The 20,842-nt window shown below is 38.6% G+C and overlaps 1 protein-coding gene across 2 annotated transcripts in view; it reads left to right on the plus strand.

Annotated features, from left to right (window-relative positions):
• Positions 1-17,055, plus strand: part of RAB31 (RAB31, member RAS oncogene family) — a 40,244-nt gene extending 23,189 nt beyond the window's left edge. For both annotated transcript variants that reach the window (XM_081873878.1, XM_081873877.1), the window contains exons 5-7: positions 3,629-3,735; positions 5,105-5,214; positions 10,945-17,055. In XM_081873878.1, coding sequence (XP_081730004.1) covers positions 3,629-3,735; positions 5,105-5,214; positions 10,945-11,042 — 315 coding nt within the window. In that variant the 3' untranslated portion in view covers positions 11,043-17,055. The remainder of the gene's footprint in view (positions 1-3,628; positions 3,736-5,104; positions 5,215-10,944) is intronic.
• Positions 17,056-20,842: the final 3,787 nt, after the last annotated feature.

Consider the following 20,842-nt stretch of genomic DNA (forward strand, 5'->3'; position numbering starts at 1 on the left):
CAATGGCTATGAGGTAGGCATACCCTTCAGACTGAGCCAATTTGTTTCAAGGAAAATCCCCACCCAACCTTGAAAACGGCAACCAACGATGTCCATAGCAAGGTAAAGTAGATAAACAACAGTAGACTAAAACAAGGGAAGGTTGGGCGTGGGATCCAACAAGAAACTGTGTGTGGATCTCTTTAAATATTCAGGAGCAGACCCAAATGAAGCCTGCTGGCTCAGTTGAGCCTGCCCTCTGGAGAAAGCCTGTCTCTTGGCCTGCTAGCCATTGGCCAATTTGGCTGGCAAGCCTCCCAGCTGGTGAGGAAGACCATTTTGGCTCCCCAACCCCACCACGGTCAGGAAACCTCCATTAAGAGCACTGCCACATTGTATTGCGTAGGGGGAAGTGGTGGCCGGCCCGCAACACCTCCACATCCACAAGTAAAGTAAGCAGACATGTAGCTCTAAACAGCTGGAGTGCATCAGGCTAGAGAAGGCTGGTGTATTCAGTGGGGCTTACTCCTCACACTAAGCAACCATGACATTCCCATACCTGCATTGGTATAGGAAAATTAGTACCTAAAAATATGGCATATTTTCTAAAAATACAGAAATATATACATTTTATTATGTGCAATTTGTATTTGCTCGGATATTTTTAAACTGTTCAAAAACAGTTCAGCTAAGTAAATGAAGTAATAACAAAATTGGCTCCATATTTATAGCTGAAATTAAAATTACATAACAACAAGTCTTTGGTTTTTGACAGATTACTGAAATTGGGAAGTCAGTGTGGTCAGGACGTTCTCTGCTACAACATCCAAATGGAAAGCTGCACATTTTCAAGGCCAAATTATGTATTTGTATTTTAGTAAGAAACCCATCTGCTAGTTCTGTGTGACAGGAAAGGCATTAATGAGTGGATATAATAGCTTGCCTGCAGTTTGCATATTTAGCAAATTGAATTACATATTTGATTTTAGCTCAGAAGTGTTGGCACAATTAATTGGTATATTAGCAAAATTATTTATCAAGGGCTAACACCTTCCTGTGTAGTGGTAGTGAACTTGAATGAAGTGTTGGGGAACTATGGAGGAAAGATAACACACTCAATGCAAATAAAAAATCCCATTAATTTCATACTAAATGGATATTTACCTTTAAACTAAACAACGGTGATTACAAAGGCCATAATCTAATATGGTGCCTTAGGGGTGTATAAATTGACTTGTTAGACATTTATTACCAGAAATGACAAATCCCAAGCTCTCTTGTTTTGCTGTTCTCCTACTTTCTTACTCTGAGGAGTAAGTAACATCTAATGCAGGTGGTACCATGATTTTCAATAACAGAGTCTCTCTCTCTCTCTCTATATATATTATTTTATTAAAGTTTTATTGGTTTACAAAGGTATGCTCAATGTCCCTTTTTTCAAGTTACATTTTCCATAGGTCAGTTTCATTTGTTGAGACATTAGGGTTACATTAGGAAGGAAAAAGGGGGAAAGAGGTGGAGAGGGCCATGGTGGGTGGGGGTGGGGTCTGGAAGTGATATTTCTATTTTGCTTAATGTATGTGTGGGTTTTTGTGTCAGCATCGTTTGTGCAGGTTCTCTTTGCTATGCGCTTATGTTCCTTTGGGGGTGAGAGAAATTGTGGTTGGCCTAGGGTGCAGATACTTGTTTGTGATTGGCTGTGTTGAACTTTGTTTTCATATGTGAGTGGGGTGGGTGGGTGTTTTTGAATCAGGTTAGCCATATTGATTCATATGCTGTTGGTGGGTTCTTGTCTTTTTCTTGTTGGGCTGTGTATGTGATGAAGGGGAACTATACCGGGGTGAAGGTATCGTCTTCTATTTGTCCCCGTGTCAGTTTCAGTTTATTGGTTAATTTTTCTAGTAGGGCTGTTTCCCATACTATTTGGTACCATTGGTCCATGCTTACTCTTGACAGGTCTCTCCAGTGTCTGGTTATGATGTTTCTGGTTGCTAAGAGTAGGTGGGTTATGAGTTCTTTGTGATATGAGTGGGCATAATTGTCTTGGAATATGTTTAGGTGTCTTCATATATTGCTCTGCTTTTTCATCCTTGGAAAGGGTAGAACATGACACCAGAGATATTGCATTCAAATAAATTGTATGGTAGATAATTTATTTCTCTCCATGGAGGAAGAGTCATGCATACCCAGAACCTTTATCAGGTTGTTTAAAAGGCCAAGAACTTTATGCGTCCACTAAAATACGTAACCCCCAATTCCACATGGTTTTGAGCCATTTTGACGCAGACTGGTTTTGCATCTTCGCAAGCTTCCAGAGGCCTCCTGGGCAAACAGAATTAGTCATAGAGCTGTAGACTATGATCAAAATATGTTTGAAAATTAAAATGAATCGTTTTATAAAGAAGGATTAAATGGTACTAATAGCAAGGAATTCTCAGGAGAAAAAAATGAAAACAATGATATTGCCAAAGAAGCAAGTATTTGTGTGCAGCACAGAAATATAAGAGCACCCATTTTTTTTTTAAAAAAATTAATTAAAGTTTAAATTATTGGATATTTAATTTTAAATTAAATTTCCTGCTTGGCAGGGGGTTGGACTCGATGGCCCTTGTGGTCTCTTCCAACTCTATGATTCTATGAAATATCCTATATTTGCTTGTTATTGTATTCATATTTGGCCTGATGTGGGTTATATTTTGCACGTGGAATTAGGAGGTGGAAACTCTGTACAGTGGTACCTCGGGTTAAGAACTTAATTCATTCTGGAGGTCCATTCTTAACCTGAAACTGTTCTTAACCTGAGGTACCACTTTAGCTAATGGGACCTTCCGCTGCTGCCGCGCTGCCACCGTACGATTTCTGTTCTCATCCTGAAGCAAAGTTCTTAACCCGAGGTACTATTTCTGGGTTAGCAGAGTCTGTAACCTGAAGCGTCTGTAACCCAAGGGACCACTGTATTCCATAAATAGTTCCCCCTCAGACAACACTTGGTACTTAAGTATCAAATACAGTGGTACCTTGGGTTACATATGCTTCAGGTTACATACGCTTCAGGTTACAGACTCCACTAACCGAAAAATAGTGCTTCAGGTTAAGAACTTTGCTTCAGGAAGAGAGCAGAAATCGTGCTCCGGCGGCGCAGTGGCAGCAGGAGGCCCCATTAGCTAAAGTGGTGCTTCAGGTTAAGAACGGTTTCAGGTTAAGAACGGACCTCCGGAACGAATTAAGTACTTAACCTGAGGTACCACTGTATACCAATGCCACAACAGTTCTGAATGATGCGATACCAGTCCTTTAAAATTCACCAAAGCAGGGACTTAATTTCCCCCCTATATGCAGTTTCCATGTGTCTTTAAAGGGAGATTACTGAATTAACCATGCTTGTGTCCTTTATAACTGCTGCCACAAATAGGTACTTCTGTAATTAGGTGTGAGCAGTTTGTGTGAGAAGCCACAATTGGACATACTGTTCTCTCAAAAGCTGGTTTAGTTAGTTATAGGTTAACATCAGATGCAAGTTAAAGTTTATATTTGTTAAGGGCACCGATGATATCTTATCTAGTACTTTGGTATCCTTATGTCATTACAGGGTTCAGTATATTGATGCATTTGGCAACTTCCTGTTGATAGGCTCTTGTATTTAATTTAGGATTCATTTCATACACTGAAAAAATGGGTAAAAGAACTAAAGGAACATGGTCCTGAAAACATTGTAATGGCCATCGCTGGAAACAAATGTGATCTTTCTGATATTAGGTAAAGTATTGACCTTTTGTCTTCAAATTGCTTGTTCTTGCCTCTCCCCCCCCCCCCCTACAATATCCCTGTGATATTGAGTGGCATATATGCTTGATTGCACTGGCACAAAGTCATATCAAGCCAATAAACAACATATCTGGATTTCTGTTTTCCTTTTATCAGCCTTTTGGTGATAGATACTAAGTGTTTGATATCAGACGCTTTTTCTCAGTATCATAGAGAAATTCTATTGAATTCCACTTCACAGTTTATTCACTTGATGAAAATACCATTTTGTTAAGGCTGATATAAATAGTGCAAGTTTAGTGCAAGTTTATTGTAATGGTTTATTGAAAATAAACATCATTGTCCTCTTAAATAGAGTGGTACCTCGGGTTAAGAACTTAATTAGTTCTGGAGGTCTGTTCCTAACCTGAAACTGTTCTTAACCTGAGGTACCACTTTAGTTAATGGGGCCTCGTGCTACCGCCGCATGATTTCTGGTCTCATCCAGAAGCAAAGTTCTTAATCCGAGGTACTATTTCTGGGTTAGCAGAGTCTGTAACCTGAAGCATATGTAACCCGAAGTACTGTATGATGGGACAGGTAGGGCCCATCCCCCGTGCCGCTGCCCTGCTTGGCCTTGCGGACAAGGCCTGCCCCAAATGGTGGGTCTGGCAATGCCAGAGGAGGCTGGGCCTGAGTGACCATCCCTTCCCCTGGCCCACAGGGAGATGGTGGATGCCACCCCCAGAACCAGCCATGGCTGTGCTTTCCAGACATGAGTGTAAGCACTTTTGTCTTTGCCCCACCATTCCCTTGGAAAACTTGCTCTAAATGGGAGGGAATGAATCAATTCAGAGAAAAAACCCAATTGTTGTTTGCTCCAATTCAGCTGTAAAGATGTGGTTTGCCAAGAGGAGGGGGAGTGGTAGGGCAAGCAGAAGCGTGGATGAACCCGAGTGTCCTGTGGAAGCTATGCCCGTCCCTGTAAGTTAGGGGTGGGGAACCTTCTTAGCACCATGGACCAGATGTGACAGGTAGGTGAGACTGCCCATCTGTCATTATGTTATCACATGATTGCCAGGTGGGTTACCCCACCCATCTGTCAAAATCCCTTAAGCAGCTGACTTGGACAAGTGCAAGGGAGCTCTCTTTGCTGGAGCCTCATGCTGCTCCTTTAAACTCCTGAAGTCAGAGGCTTAAAGGAGGAATGTGGGGAAGCTTGCAACGAGCAGCACAAGGAGGGGAGAAGTGTTTTCCACTGAGTAGAAACTGTTTTCCTTTCTTAGAGTAATGCAGGTTATGAAAAGGAACACTTTAACTCGAGCAGCTACTTTCTATGTTTTTGGATGCACAGCAGTTTAATTTCAATTTTTAATTTTAGGGAGGTACCTATGAAAGATGCCAAAGAATATGGAGAGTCTATAGGTGCAATTGTTGTTGAAACGAGTGCCAAGCATGCAATTAACATTGAAGAACTCTTTCAAGGAATCAGTAAGTAAAGTCAGAATATTTGTGTGTGTAAAAAAAACAAGTTCAAGTTGCTTAGTATTTATTTTTACGTATAGAATATTTTATTGATTTGTAGTAAAATAACCAATCATTTTCAACAAAACCTGTAGAATGTTACATACTTATATCATTAACATATAAAAATAAAAGTTGAGTGGGGACACTTTCAAATAACTGAATCATTCAATGCATTGTCAAGACTTCAGCTATCCATGACATAGGCTATCCATAAGTAAGCATGAGTAGCTGGAGGCCTTGTGAAAAACATTGCATTTCTCATTTCTGTTTTTATGGAATAACAATAAAGGTGTTAGCAGCTGTTTAGAAGTAAAAATCATTTCAGAGAATATAAGTTTAGATAACTTTTGGAAAATATGAGTTCATGTCTTCTTCTTTGGCAATCACTTGTAGCCGAGTAAGATTGTCTTCCATGAACACGGTTTTAACAGTGAGTCCGTAAGTGTCTGTGGAGGCCAATTCTGGATCCACAGTGGGGACATAGGTTTCTGGGCAGGAGTTGTTTCTCTCTTTCGTCCTGAGTTCTTCAAAGCCCATGACACCTTTGGTAAAGGCTGTTCTCCAGTTGGGGTGCTCACAGGTCAGTGTTTCCCAGTTGTCAGTGTTTATACTACCTTTTTTTTTTTTACATTCGCCATGAGAGAGTCTTTTAACCTCTTTTGTTGACCACCAGCATTACACTTTCCATTTTTAAGTTCAGAACTTATGAGTGAACTTTTAACTTTGAACTTATGAGTGCATGTACTATACTCATAACAGGAGCATCATATACATTTACCATCGACATTAGTAACATATGAAATATTTTTGAAAGTATTTGCTTGATTAAAACTACACCTGCATAGTCAAGAGAATATATATTATAGCCCTATATTTCCTTAGTATTACAGAACTGACGTTCCAGATAAAGACCTAAGGGACTTGTGAAGGATTTGCAGCTGCTGCTGTTTTATGTCTAACTGTGCCACCACTAACTAAATAAATCCACCAATATTACATTATTTTTAGTCTGCTGCTGAGAAGAGATAATTCAATATGTGTGAGGAGCCTTATGGCTGTAATCCTTAATGACACTGATATAGCAACCAAAAATAGCTGCCTACATTTTTCTTTGGCTGAAGTATATGCTACTTATTTATTATTATATTTGATACATTTATATCTCCTATTTCCTTCAAGGACCTTCACAGTAATCCTAGGAGATAGGACAGGCTGAGAAAGAGTTGCTTGGCCAAGGCCACCCAGTGAGTTTAATGCTGAGCAGGGATTTGAAGCTGGATTCCCCATCTACTCTTAATCCATTGCAACATGCTAGCTGTTTCTTAGGACGTTATCTTTATTTAAATTTATCATAAACATTTGTATAGTTGCTGTGGTGATTGCTCCATTTTTGCATAGACTAGCTTGGCCTGTCTTAACACAGCAGGCTCTGACAGGTAGAATTTGATAGCCAGTTAGCATGATTTCCCAGGCATAAGCAACCCCTCACACAAGCGGGTATGACATTGATTTTTCTAATTCTCGTTCTCCTTTATCTCCTTTTTCCTATTCATTTATACTTTGGAAGGAGGACAAAAAGGAGCTTATTCTTCTGGAAGCTTCGGCCAGTTTAGGACATAAGCTCTAGCAGGTTAGATACAAGCAGTGGTGTGACTGAGCAACTCAGGGCTAGCTCTTGTTAATTGAATTTATATTGTGCCCTTCCACCAAAGGAACCCGGGATGGTCATATTAAGGGGACAAAGACTTCCTCTCCACTTCCATAACACATAGTTTCACCTCTTTACCTGTAGCTGTTTGCTGTCCTTGTACTCTCATGTGGTGCACCACTACTCTCACTATGGCACATTGTTTCCTGGTACATGGGTGATTCCTTCTCAAAGGAGAGCAGTTGTAAGGCTAGCCTTTTTTGAGCTTTCTACTCAGGTTTTAGAAAGGTAAATCTGCTCAAAACTTTGAGTAGGGTTTTTGAGGGCTGAGTCACACGAATACTCTGCCACTAACATAAATGTTAGAAGCCTGATCTTTGCTATTGAAAACACCTCTGACATCCAGGAGACTTATACTGACTGGCAAAGAATGTGAAAAGGGATATGGCTAGTCTCCTAGGGGGCACTAGAATCAGTGGCAGATGCCGATGTCTGAAATTGGACAAGTCTGACAAGAAGACACTAGCAATCAGTATATGTCAGTGGGTATAGCTCATTCAGAAGCTGACTTAGAACAGAGCCATCTTATCATCTCTAAAGAGTGCCTGCTGACTTGCATAGTAAAATATAATTTCATCTGCTTATCTATTACAACTCTCTGTGATTCATTAAATTTGGCCTGATTATGGGAATTGCAGTCTTAAGACTGCAGCATCGCTGTACAGTATTCCCCTCCCTGCAACAGCTACCCATTGGAAAAGCTTCCCATAAAAGACATTTCAATATAGTTTTAAATAGAATTCCTTAAGGGGAAAGTGGTTTTTGTTTGGATTTTATCCTAAAGTAATTCTGGCACCGATTAGAGCAGCTGCTTCGCATACCTTCCATTATGTGCCCACCTCCTCTGCCCAGATTATGAAGAATTCCTTTAGAAGTTTGTGACAATATGCTGCATGTTTATGCTTCCATAGCAAACAAAGGGTGATATATAAAAAGTGGACTTCACAAACAATAGAAGTTTAAACAAAGAGAAGCAAAACTGAGAAGATGTGATAATTTATCACTATATGACTATCAAAGCTCTCAGATTTGTAAGGGCAATAATATATGAAAAGAACATATTAGCCCGCTCTTCTCCCCCCCGCCCCCCCGGAACAAGAGGCTACCACCTAATTTCATCTATGATTTCAGTGCAATATAGTACATTTGATCTGTCAGCTTGAAGTGTACTTTATTATGGAAAGATTAGACCTGAACTTCACTTATGATAAACTCAGCCCCAAATCTCCTTGATAGTGCAGACCATGACCTTTTTGAGTGGTTTTTGAAGATGAGTGGTTCGGAGCAAGCAGCCTGTGTAACTTGTGTTTGGGTAGTAAATAAGCCTCTCCAAATCTTTAATCATTAAGCAGCCTAAATACTTAAGTAAAGCAGCGTAAATCTAATAAATCATAAGAATGCAGTCCCATATTTGTCAATAACTACATTTATTTCATTTCATGGGTTCATAGTATGCTGATGCATCAACAAAAAGGGAGTAAATACAAATTAGCTAATTTAGTTAGAATACTTATATCTACTTTACAGCATAAATAAGTGCTGCAGTTCTATATACTTTTGCCTAGTATATAGCCCTATCAAACTCAATAAATCTTACTACTAAGTAGATATGTATAGGATTGCTAAATTACACAGTATGCCTAAAACTATTGTCTATGTTAACAGCATGCTTCTTTGAAACCAACCAAATGTACCACAAAATAGGAACCAAAGTTGAACAAATCCTTGCTGTACAATAAATGGTACATTAGAATAATTTATGCAATTCAGCTACTGCCAAAGGAACTTATTTCTAAGTGGGAAAGAGCCTCCCAATTATCAAAATCTCTGTTAGTGACTTACAGTGCAATCCTAACCATGCCAACTCAGAAGTAAGTCTAATTGAATTTGATGAACATTGAACAGTGCAACTGACAAAATCCCAGATTATGGGATGTGACCTTTGGAAAGCTGCCCAGCAGGGAATGCTGCCCTCTGGTTGAAAAAGGCTCCCCACCCTGTGCTACAAATTGCAGCTGGGATCCTGTACATGGAAAACATGCACATTGATATTGAGCTGTGGCCCTTCTTAATTTAGGCCACTTAAATTATCAGTGCCTAGGAGAGGTGCTGATTTAAAAGCCTTGGCTGGCATAGGCAGTTAATGCATGCAGTTCTCTTTAATTTAATTGGAGCTCAGAATGTATAACAAGGACTATAATGCAGATCTACTGCTAGAGCTAAGCAGGTCTAGTATTGTAAGGTGCTTGGATGAAAGAACACCTATGAACCATATGCTAACCTGCTCAGAGCAATTCAGAAGAAGTGTGGCATGTACGTAAAATAAAATTGCCTGGCCGTCAAAGATTATGGTTCAAGTCTAAATATACGAGCATTCAGAGATAATTGCTCCAGGGTTGCATTGTTAATTATGACCATGACATTCTGTATAACATACCACAGTGTTGCCTCCCACTGAAAGACCGAGAAAAAGTGGGGGTGCAAGGAGACATCTGAAGGCAGCCCTGTTTAGGGAAGTTTTTAATGAGTAATGTTTAAAAATACACTAAAATCTTTGTTGGAAGCCGCCCAGAGTGGCTGGGGAAACCCAGCCAGAGAGGTGAGGTATAAATTTATTATTATTATTATTATTATTATTATTAAGCACAATATTAGAGATTGTTTAATATCTTTACTTCTTACGTAGAACCATAGAATTGTAGAGTTGGAAGAGACCCCAAGGACCATCCATTCCAACCTCCTGCAGTGCAGAATCTGAACTAAAGTATACATGACAGATGGCTGTCCAACCTCTGCTTAAAAACCTCCAAAGAAGGAGAGTCCATCACCTCCTGAGGGAGACAGTTCCACGCTTACTGTCAGAAAGTTCTTCCTGATTAGTCAGATTCTACTTTCTTGTAACTTCCATTATTTTGGGTCCTAGCCTCCAGAGAAGGAGAAAACAAGATTCCATCTTCCACATGACAGCCCTTTAGATATTTGAAGATGGCTATCATATCTCCTCTCAGAGTCTCATCTTTTCCAGGCTAAATATACCAAACTTCCTCAACCATTCCTTATAAAGCTTGGCTTCTAGACCCATGATAATTTTGGTCCCCCTCCTCTGCACATGGAGCTGGTCCTTCCTGTGCAAGGGTGGAATCTTACATTTGTCCATAGTGATGTTTATTTTGTTAGTTTTGACCCACTTCTCCAACTGTTAATGTCATATTGAATCCTGATTTTGCCTTCTGCAGCATGGGCTACCCCTCCCAGTTTGGTGTCATCTGCAAATGTGATGGGCATCTTACATGATACAGACGTTCCAAAGGGTGCCTTAACTTGAAATTGCCATATGTTTCAGAGAATGAGTGAATTGGCAACTGCCTTAGTTTTTCTATTAAACCATTAAAAAAATCCTAGAACATGAAGCAAAAAATCTGGCAATATATTGTTACTTAGATTATTGATCCTGAGTTCTTTAAAAATCCACAAGTAATATTAAATCATATTTTTGTGTAAAAACATTCTGTCCATGATGGAGAACCTCTCATCCTTGGTCCTAATTAGGCCCACCAGGCCTCCCTGTTTTCTCTAAGCCACACCTACAGTACCTGCCCTAAATGTGATATTGTATGCTGTCAGCAGGTAAAGACTAAGTTGCCCCGGAAAAAGGGGTTGCTATGCACCACCAGTCATCTGATTGGCAGTATTGCAAAACACTTTGCATAGCACCTTGAGTGGCTCTTTGCAAGCACTGATAATCAGCTGTTTGTTGTTGCTTACATAGGGCCATGTGCAGGGCTTTGAAGCCCTGATGAACAACTAATTGTTGGGACTTCAAAGCAGCAATTCTGTTTGTGCCCTTACGATTAGCTGATTATCTCGGCTTCAAAGCACCGTGGAATTTCCTGTTCACAGATCCCTTGTGTTGAATCCAATTTGGTCCTAAAAGAACATGCCAGGCTTTGAACACTTGCATGTGTTTTGTTTTTCAACATGTCTAGGTCGACAGATTCCACCGTTAGAAACTCATGAAAATGGCAACAGTGGGACAATAAAACTTGGAAAGCAGACTGCACAAACAACTAAGCGGTGTTGTTAAACCAACTCAACCTGGTTTGCATTACTTGAAAAAAGAAAAGAAATCATTTGCTTATTTATTGAGCTACAGACTTCAGAAACTCAATGACAGAACATCTTGTCCAAAAGCAATAATATCAGTGCTTTCATTGGAATTGTAGGAGAAAGGTCTTGGATCTGCACAATTAAAATGGACAATTCATTTTAGCAATAAACTGTTTAAAATATTGACTCAGATTATTGAAATAATCTGTTTAAACCAATGGGTATTTTAAATAAGCCTTTTGTTGATAAGAGCAAATGTTACATTTTCAGTACAATATTCTGATTTGACCTTTATGAAAATACATACTATGGTATTTTAACTAAGTGAAGGATATGTACTTCTTAATCTTTTTTCCTAACCAGATTTGGCTTCTGTGACTTTGTTTCTAAAGCAATAACTTAAAAGGGTGCCAATTAGGTAGTTATCTTTGAACAATAAATAGATAAAAATAATAGTAATTTTTTAAAAATAATAAAATTCTGGTAATTTTTAGCTTAAAGCTGTATTTTCTTCTATACTTGAAAGGTAAAAGCAGTAATTGCAAACTCGACACTTTTAAGTACATTAGGAAGTCTTAAAGGAGTCGAGAGAGGGTGTAGCACTGTAAACTCAAAATATTTGCATTTAACATCCAATTACCATAGTAAAAAATGATTAGCAGACGCTGCTCTAAAAGCCAAAAATGAATAGAATAACATACCTTCCACTCCAGATACTTGAATTCATTTAAAGCCCATCTGGCAGCGATGCAGTGCTATGAAGATCTGTCAGTAGTTGTGTCTTTCCCTGCTCAATAGTTTGATACAATGAACTAAATTCTTCTTCTGTCTCCTTCAGTTTCAATTACTAGACTGAAGGTAACAAGATAGCAGCAAACCCAGCTCTGTTCACATCTGCCCTTTTTCACAAAGAAAGTCTAAATCAGCTTTTAAAGGACTTCACCTTACAAATACTGAACTGGCATTTGATGCCAGTGATATGTCTGAAAATAAGCAGATGGAAGTGGCCAAATTATGTAGCATCAATAACAACCACTGGACTCTAGTCCATAAAAACAGTGGTAAGAACAGTAGCACATATTTTATGTGTGTGTTGCCATATTCATTTCAGTCTTTGTTTCAAGTTGTTGAAAGTAGTGGAGTAAGTAGCACTGACATAAATAATGTTAATCTGTGAGAAGAAAGCAACCTAAATACATTAGTAAAATCCATGCATGGTCTTATTCATCACAATCCTGGAAAATGTGGCATGGCTACATCACAACCTAAGCCTCAAAACCCAGTGTTTGAAAAAAGAAGTGTGCAGCTGATTGTCTTAAATATCTATAGGTTTTGCAACATGCACCCTTCGTGGTTGATTGAGAAAGGGTAGTTGCATTATTCTAGCATTTACCTTGAAGCTGTTGAAGGCTGAAGAATAACTTTCTGTGCAGTGAATTGATATAGATTGTACCACAACAGCTTATAAATGCAGTTTGGTTGCAAATACAGCATTAGGAGAGGTTATTTTCATGCCCTCAGACACTGTATGAAGAGATAACGCACAATACTGATTCAATGTTTGGGCAAGTTTATTGAATTGATACATTGCTATTAAGTTGCTTGTTCATATTTTATGTACTGAAGTCACAAAGAAAATGCTTCCATGTGGGCATGGGAGGAGCCAGTCAATTTTGCAATCCATGAGAAGCCCATTGAGCTACATGATATGCTACTCCAGAGTACTTCTTGCTTTTTGGTGATGTTTTGGGGCTTCTACAGAAATGGGGGAACTGAAAATCCCCAGCTTATAAGTAGAAGTAATATTTTTCTTCTCTGCTCACATACATAGGTATTCTTACCTGAATAGGTTGTGGACCACATGACCAGTGGCTAAAGAAAGCCCCCTTTGGGAGCTAAAATTGTCAAATTACAAAATCATAAAGTTCTGGGTAATGTGCCTTTTCCTATGATAAACCAGAATGACCTTTTGCGTGTGCAAAATTAGCTATATAATCCCTATCCTCCCCACCCCTGCAATTGGAATAGTTTCTGCCACCTCAGTTCTGCTTCTGCTTGCAAGTTGACGGAAGAGATCAGTTGTGAGAACAGTAGCATTTTCCATAGGGGAATAGAATAGTATTTCAAAAACAAAAAATGAACATGAAATTGCTTAGATCTCATACTGTAAAAATGTTAAATCAATTCTACAAACAATAGAATGGGTCCATACATGATACTGCAAATGGAGACAAAGCAAAACCCATCACTAATACAGTGCAGACCGTTAATGACTTCACATTTAATTACTTTAAAAATTAAATATGGTATACAATGGTGACAGTTTAAATGAAATTATGTCTTCCAGTTTTGCATGAAATATTATAAAAGATGGAGTAGGGGGAAAAATGCTACAAAGCATTCCAGATATGATTCCAAATTATTACAAGCTGCTTTACCTGTCTTCTATTAATGTATATGGCTATTCAGTTTGAAAGCATCCCAGTGCAAGCAGATAAATAGGTACCGCTGTGGTGGGAAGGTAAATGGCATTTCTGTGCGCTCTGGCTTCCATCACAGTGTTCCATTGAGCCAGAAGTCATTTAGTCATGCTGGCCACATGACAAGGAAAGCTGTCAGTGGACAAACGCCAGCTCCCTAGGCCTGAATGCAAGAAGAGTGCCACACCCCATAATCGCCTTTGACTGGACTTTAACTGTCCAGGGGTCCTTTACCTTAACCTTTAAGTCGCTTTACGTGTCTTCTATTAATGTATATGGCATATGCATGGCATAATGTATGTATTTATAATAAGAGAGCAGAATATTGTTGATTGGGAGAAGCAAGTATAACCCATCATAAGTTATAGAGTAGCTGCATTTATGTGTTTTATGGATAAACTGTTTTATTGCAAAACTGTTTTGTCATGCCAACTGAACTGAAACTCCATTACTTTACAGAACTATAGAAATGTGTGTTTGTCAGTGCATAGTTCACCATTATTTGTTTCATAGTAGTCTAACTTTCAGAGCCCAGCAAAAATGATATACTCAGAAGCGATATACTCCAGAATAGCTATATAGTAGCCCAAACCAGAGGCACAGCTTAAATAAGAGAAATTAGGTAGTTTTGCATGAGCATTCTCTACTTAGGCCCTGGAAGCTGATACACAAAACCCTCATGTCTCATGACCTGGTCTCAAGTATATCATTTCTGTGGAATGAAATTGCTTTATTATCTCCTGTAGACCTATTTGATAAAATGTGAGCTTCAGAGTATAGTAACAGTGTGTAGAGCAGAGAAAAGAGGTTATCTTCATGTATTTAACAAATTCAGTGGGGTAGGGAAGTGTGAAGAACTGGAGACACTGACAAGGTCTTCCAAGATTAAGAAGGTATATGGAAGCATAATACCAGTCTCAACAGGCTTTTGTTAGGTTTGATCATTTGGACAAAATGTAAAATGTCATTTGTTTCAGAATGAAAGGTCAGAATCACAAATGAGAGAAAAGTAGGGCATCACTTGTACTGCTATACAGGATGTGGCTTTAGATGTGCACAGTTACCTTTTCACAACTAATATCTGTTCCTATTCTGAAAAGTAGTTCTATGCTCAAGTCCATTAAAATAAAAGGGATTTATATACCAAGCAGAATGCAGAACTGCAGCCACATTTTCAGTTTTCTGTAGTGTTTATTCTGTGGCAATTACATTCAAGTATATTCAACACGGCAACTATTGATAAGCTGCTGCTTAAAATGGTTTCCCTCTCCCATTTTCCCCTCATAAGATAGCATGCAGCTTGCACAATTCTCCCCTTAGATTCTCCCCTTCCTCCTTTGGATTTGAAATAGACCATTGTAATCAATATTATGCTAGGTCCCAATTTAACAGGAGCTGCCACTCTTAGTTGGCATGGTGATTATACCAGGTATAGGAGTAGAGCTGGTGTTACATTGGAAGTGACATGGTTTCCCCCACCCCCACATTTTGAACTTTGGGCTTTGCAGTCCTGATGTTTCTATGGTTACTGGTGATTAGAAGGCATTTCCAAATATATCTGGCCTACAGCAAGGCCATAGAGTCGCAGAACATCTGACAAAAAGTGACTTGATCCCATGACTAATGTGATGGTGATTTTGGTGTCATGATGATATTGTCACTGATGTTGGGAAGGAATATGCCGCTGAACTGCACGTAAGAACCTAGGATGTAGGATGGTGGTGAAATATGACTGCTAATGTTGACACAATGCAGGCTGCAGTAGGGCACATTACATGACTGCTGGTTAAAGGAGATAATTGCTTGGTGGACTATTGGTTATTGCTTCCTACTCTTGCTCAACAGCAGTGCAAAATCTCCAGCACATGCCACACTGTTAATGTTATACAGATGTGGACCAGAGCTTTGGCTAAGTGCTTGGCTGGGTCAGAGAGCAATGCTGGAAAATATGTGTATCTGTAGGTAACATCATCTGATTACAGTACCAAATGCCCGTCTTGACCAGCTAGCCCGACATGTGTACTGTATCTGGACTACTTTAACTGGAACAAGTGCTAACATAGCTATAGCATAATCTGCAAATCCAGTATATCATGAGTTTTCAGCTCAAGAGAGTCATTCTTTAGTTGGAATGAATACAAGTTTCTGGAATCACATGAATGAACTGCTTTTTGAAGGAAAAGAAAACCATGAATTGTCTATTTATATGTTGCCTTTGTGTTTGTTTGCTTCATAATCCCTCAGATATTAAGATTTGGACTTAATGGTTTGAACTCATACATATGACTTCTTAAAGCAATTGCCAACACCTCCAGACAGATATGGGGGCAGCAGCATATTGTTAATGTAGCTATGATTTATATCTGGTCCTTATTAGCAGATGTAAGCCAAGAACAGTTGTATAGATAACATATTCCATATAACATTTGTTGATCGCTTTTTAAAAGTCTCCTTATGACAAGAGCATTGTGCAGAAAATGCCAATATGTATATTAACATATGTATCATTCTATATATATTGGTAGCTATTTCTACTGGATAATTTTGGTTTGCATTTCTAGTGTATACAATCAGAAACATACTTATTTTTTTAAAAGGTCCCATTAAACTCAGTAGGACTTACTTCATTCCTGCATCCCTCATGCCACCTGGAGCAAGTGAGCTATATTAGCTGACCAAGAAGTTGGCATATTTTATTTACCTCTTAGTGAAAACAGTTGCTTGGCTTGGTGGAACAACTTTGGCTGATCCTGGTTGATGGTGTTCTGGAAAAGATCATCTCAATGGCACAGGGGCTTATATTCCACTGCCTCAGAAAGACATCATGAACGGAGAATGAATTGGGCACTGAAGATATGGCATGCATCCCAAAAGGCCAAATCGCTCCACTAGGACTCTTTTAGAGATGACAGGGGCTGCCCCATTTCTAGCAAAAGGAATGTGAGGGGAGGTGAATTGGGGTCTTATGATGCACTTCCCTGAGTCCAGTCTCCATGTTTTCCCAGGATTTTTGATTGATATCTGCCAGTCTAAAGTGTTAAAATAGCATAATAGTGCACATGTATCTGTTGACCAATGGCAGCAAGCTGCAGAACAAGAAACAAATCTTCAAATGGCAACAGATTTATCTAGTGTGCTTGAATATAATACAAGTGAATAATATTTAATATAGTTGATTCCATCCACACAATTGTGATTGTGCTTCTGTGCTCATGGCACTATTTCTGTGTAGACATATGCTTTTTCTTATTCCATCTTATTTGTTTAAAGCCAGAAAAGCAATCAATTCCAGTGTAATGCTTTGTACTCAGTACTATCACTCTGTGTTGTTTATGCAAGGGCTTTCAATGGGCTGGACCCATTGGTGGTTATGTATGAGATGTTATAATCTTTTAATATTGTTGTGTCTATATTGTAATTGTATGATCAGAAACAAGATTTGTGTCTAAAACAATTATTTTTTATTTAATCAATAATGAATGATACTAATAAATATTCTTAATTTTTGCACCTTTTTGCCTTTATTAGATGACAAAAATAAAAGAGAACGATGATCAGAACAGAAAGCACTTGTATTTCCTGATGGACATTCTTTTCTCTATAGAAAATCATTGACAAACCTATGCAAAAGTTTGGTTCTTCCACCATTTTGCATAAAATCAATTGAAAACTTTTGTAAGCAGTCTGTAAGTAATCTAACAATATAACTTTAAGAATTAACTATGCAAATCATTTTTGTGACCATTCCTTCTACACCTTTTAAATAAAACAGCTGCACATCCAATGCAATTTGTGAGATATGAAGCTGCAGTCTTATGTAGACTTATTTGGGAATAAGTCTCATTGTACTCAGTGGGATTAACTTTCCCATAAATGTAAGCAGGTGCCATATTTAAGATGCCTCTGGCTATTCACACATCCTCAAAACTATTTTTTTCTGGAGGCTTTAACTTATATTGAGCTCTGCTATTGGGTGGGAGTTATAAAATCACAAATACACCTGGAAAGACATTGCTGTAGTTTGTTTATTATATTTTTTAAGAACATTTCTATACTACCTGCCACCAAGGTCTTGAGGTGGTGAACACGAAAAAAAGAAAAACAAGTACATCGTAAAATGCAGCTGCAATCAGGCAGAAATTTAAAAGCCAGCTAAAACCAGAATTATGCATCAGCAAAAGCTTGGTCGAATAACTACATTTTAAGGAGGTGCAGGGATGCCATCATGGATGGTGCTTGCCTAAGTTTAGAAGATGTGGGTCTGCAAAAAAGGAGTGCCACTACAGAAAAGGCTTACCCTCAGTGGCTGCCAGTCAAATCTCCAGTAGTTGTAGCATCCCCAGGAGGTGCTTATCAGATGAATGTAAGGCTCACATCAGGCAGTAGGGAAGATGAGGCTCTTGTACGTGTCCTGGTCTCAAGTTGTTTATGGCATCATCATCACCACCACCACTTAACTGCCCTTCATCATACACTCCCTAGAAGGGTTACAACATCACAACACAGTATCAATACCAGTTTACAACAACTTAAGTCACAGAAATAAGGTGGGCCTCTCTCCCAGGTTGCCACCTCTAAACTTCTGAAGGTGCAGGAACTACCAAGAGTGCTCCCTCCACTGTTCTCGGTACCCAGTAACAGTTGAAAAATGCAGAATCTTCGAATCGGAATAATAACTCCCAACCCAGCTGCAAGGCAGGAATGGATCTGAGATACGTTGATTATTTATTAAAATGCCACAATAAGTAGAAATAATACAAGAAAGATAGAAGAAAGAAAGGTACTATGGTAGGTTCTGGTTGCGTATAGAAAGAAAACACAAAATTATTTACATGCATTAAATATCAAATGTTTAACAGTCCGTCTTACAACGAATTATTAATGCTAAAACTGAATGACCAACAATGGGAGTATTGTAGTGCTCAGGGCTTTTTGGTCTGGTAGGAAGTATAAGGGAAGCTTGATAGATGTAAAAGATAAGGACAGATAATTTTATATCATATTGAACCAGTGCTTTCATCTGTAAAAGCAATGTCCACTCTTCTGGGGCTGGTACACAGATCCGTTTTTCCTGAATGAGTTGGCTTGTGCTATTCTATAGTTTGTAACAGATATGTAATAACAGTAGTTTGATCTAAAGATCAGTTAGTAGACAGAAGCTTGTAAAAGAGACTAAATATGATTGCAAAATACTATGGTGACACATCATGTGTGGATCCATCTCCTATGGAGCGACAGAAACAGAACTGCCCATTAAAAAGTTAATCACTTTGCTATCAATGCAAGATCACTGCCAAATAAGGTAGTGCATAATAATTTATTTTTGTTTCTTTATATTAGAAGGTACAATTTTCTTTTTCAGTTCTAAAGGTCTTAGAGGGGTGTGTGTGTGTGTGTGTAAATAGATATTTCATACTTCAAAAAATAAATATCAAAGCGAAGTGGAACTTTATCAAGGAGTGTCACTTTAAATACACCTGTGATTTCTCAAAGACCTGTTGCGGCTTCTGGTAATATATCTGATAAAATACTGTATGTACTTTAAACCTCCACTTGCTCATTCAAGTCTGTTAAATAGATTCCCTGAAATTAAACAGCAAGCTCAGCTTCAAAAGCTTTTTCCTCCTTATTCACATATCAGCTCAGTCACTCTCTATGTACCGTAATTATGGGTAGGCTTGGGGTAGTTGCATGGTGCCCACTGCATGTAAATCTAGTCTGTTCCAAAGATAAACCACTTACCTGCCATTTATATTTTCAAGTTAGCTCTACATCTATTACTATGCATCAATGAATTATGACTTTGGGGTGTGTTGGGGGGAGGGAAGCAGCACAAATCATTGAGCACTTTCAGGAAAGAACACCAGTGCAGATTGCAGAAGATGAGAAAATGGATGTACTGAGTCAAGGCTCTGAGAGAGGTTCTGTAGCTTTAAGAATTCCATAATATGGCCTAATACTGCTGTCCTCATTACAATATTAGTACTGTAATGGAAAAGCGCTGCAATTGGCAGAAAATTTCATGTTATGCAGCTCTTAAAGGTACCAGTGTCTGGACATGGCAACCCAAACCATGGCAAGATGCATAAAGCAGCAGAAACAGCTACTCGCAAGCTTTGTCTACTATTAAAGCTTAATATTACTTTATCATGATTCTATGAATACAAGTCACACAAGATCTGGAGGAGTAGGAAAAGATTCTTCCCCTCTTTCTCCCTCTCACACACAAAATGCAGAGACACGTACATTATATCGGTTGCAAGCTCCAATCTAGCAAGTACTCATTAGTATCACCCATACCATGGCCTTATGAATAATTCAACAGGAGACTGTCAAAGATTCCGTCTATAAAACTATACAAGCTGACTGAAAAGAAATAAATGTTTTATAAATCACCTCAGATAAAAATGCAAGAATAGTACTTCATGATATGGAACTAGTTGCATGTAATTACGTAAGATATTTGCAATAAACTGAATGTGGACTAAAAGTAAGAACAGAAGTAGGTTAATTACATTAAAAATTCAGTATTATTTAAAAAAATTGTATCCTCCCAATTTTTGGATTATGAAAACAATGAAAGTCATACTGACATTTCAGAAAAAATAGCCCTAACAAAAGTCCTATTATTATTATTTTTTAACTCGGGTGAGCTATGTTGGAGATTTGGGCTGCAAGCCAATGCCTTACCTTCAAATGAATAAAATAAGAGCCCTGCTGGATTCCTGTCCCGTTCTTGATAAATATCCATCAGGGCAACCAAATCTCACTCAATCCCACTGCAAGGCCTTTTCTGCATCCCTTATTGCCTGTTTGCACTTTAAAGGCAAATTCGTGTTCCTTTTTGCTCTATTTTTTTCCTGAAGAAAACACCCTTGCCTCTGGTAGCTGCCTTGTGTCTGCACATAACCACACCAGCAGTCTCTATGATTTGGTGATATGTTTCCTGTTCTGCTGTATACATTCTAGTGGAGCTTTCCATTGAGCACTACAGCAAGACTTTATTTTAAGTAAACAAGCATAGGACTGTGGTTAACATGTCATGCATCCTGAGCAAGACTCATAATTCCTGTACCGAAACAAATATTGGCACAATTGTCTTTTGAGTTCAGTTGCTTGTAACTGAACAATTTCTGGTCAGTTGCTACATTTTAGTGGCTGCTCTAAGATCTGTTCTTTTCTCTCTTCTTTTCCGGGGTTCCCTGTACAATTGGGTACGTCAACATCTATATTTTGTTCTCATTGTGACAACATATATTCATTTTAAATGTGATACATTGATTGTAATTCTACTATG

This window comes from Podarcis erhardii, assembly GCF_964252035.2.
Source record: "Podarcis erhardii genome assembly, chromosome: 8".
In the NCBI taxonomy this organism is placed as follows: Eukaryota; Metazoa; Chordata; class Lepidosauria; order Squamata; family Lacertidae; genus Podarcis; species Podarcis erhardii.